The 572-nt window shown below is 45.5% G+C and overlaps 1 protein-coding gene across 1 annotated transcript in view; it reads left to right on the plus strand.

Annotated features, from left to right (window-relative positions):
• Nucleotides 1-283: 283 nt before the first annotated feature.
• Nucleotides 284-572, plus strand: part of LOC132994592 (UTP--glucose-1-phosphate uridylyltransferase-like) — a 12,365-nt gene continuing 12,076 nt past the window's right edge. Inside the window, exon 1 of the mRNA XM_061065049.1 lies at nt 284-302. Coding sequence (XP_060921032.1) covers nt 284-302 — 19 coding nt within the window. The remainder of the gene's footprint in view (nt 303-572) is intronic.

A 572-nucleotide genomic window follows, 5' to 3' on the forward strand; every position in this document is an offset into this window, starting at 1 on the left:
GTGTGTGTGTGTGTGTGTGTGTGTGTGTCTCTGTGTGTGTGTCTCTGTGTGTGTGTGTGTGTGTGTGTGTGTGTGTGTGTATGGGGGCGGGTCTTGTGTGCTGCGTTCAGGGTCGGGGCTGCAGCTCTGTGAGCTTCCTCTCTCAGCTGACAATGAGGAGGACGTGTTTTGTTCTTTCTTCTTCTTCTCTGGGACACATGGACTGAGCCGTCTCTGAACCTCCTTCATCGTCTTCTTCTTTGACCACCCGTCTTTGTCGTCTTTGTGTCTTGACTTCGGTGAAATGTCTCTGACTGTAGCGGGTAAGTTTGTTTCCTGCTGTTGGGACAGATTGGGCTCTTTAATAAAGAACTTTCTGCTTTTCTCTTGGAGTTCCTCTCAGGGTCGGTCTGATAGAGGAAAGGCTCTGCTTTTAAGTATTTAAAGAATCCTCAGCGCTATCTCCCCGGACACGTTGACATTGACTTCCACTTTAAAGTCAGCGTCTGATTTTAAAGCTAACTGTTGTTGTTTCAGATGTTTGATGTTTTTAGGAAGTCAGAAACAACCTTAAAATCTTTGTTTTTTTAAAA

This window comes from Labrus mixtus, chromosome 2 (genome assembly GCF_963584025.1).
Source record: "Labrus mixtus chromosome 2, fLabMix1.1, whole genome shotgun sequence".
Taxonomy (NCBI): domain Eukaryota; kingdom Metazoa; phylum Chordata; class Actinopteri; order Labriformes; family Labridae; genus Labrus; species Labrus mixtus.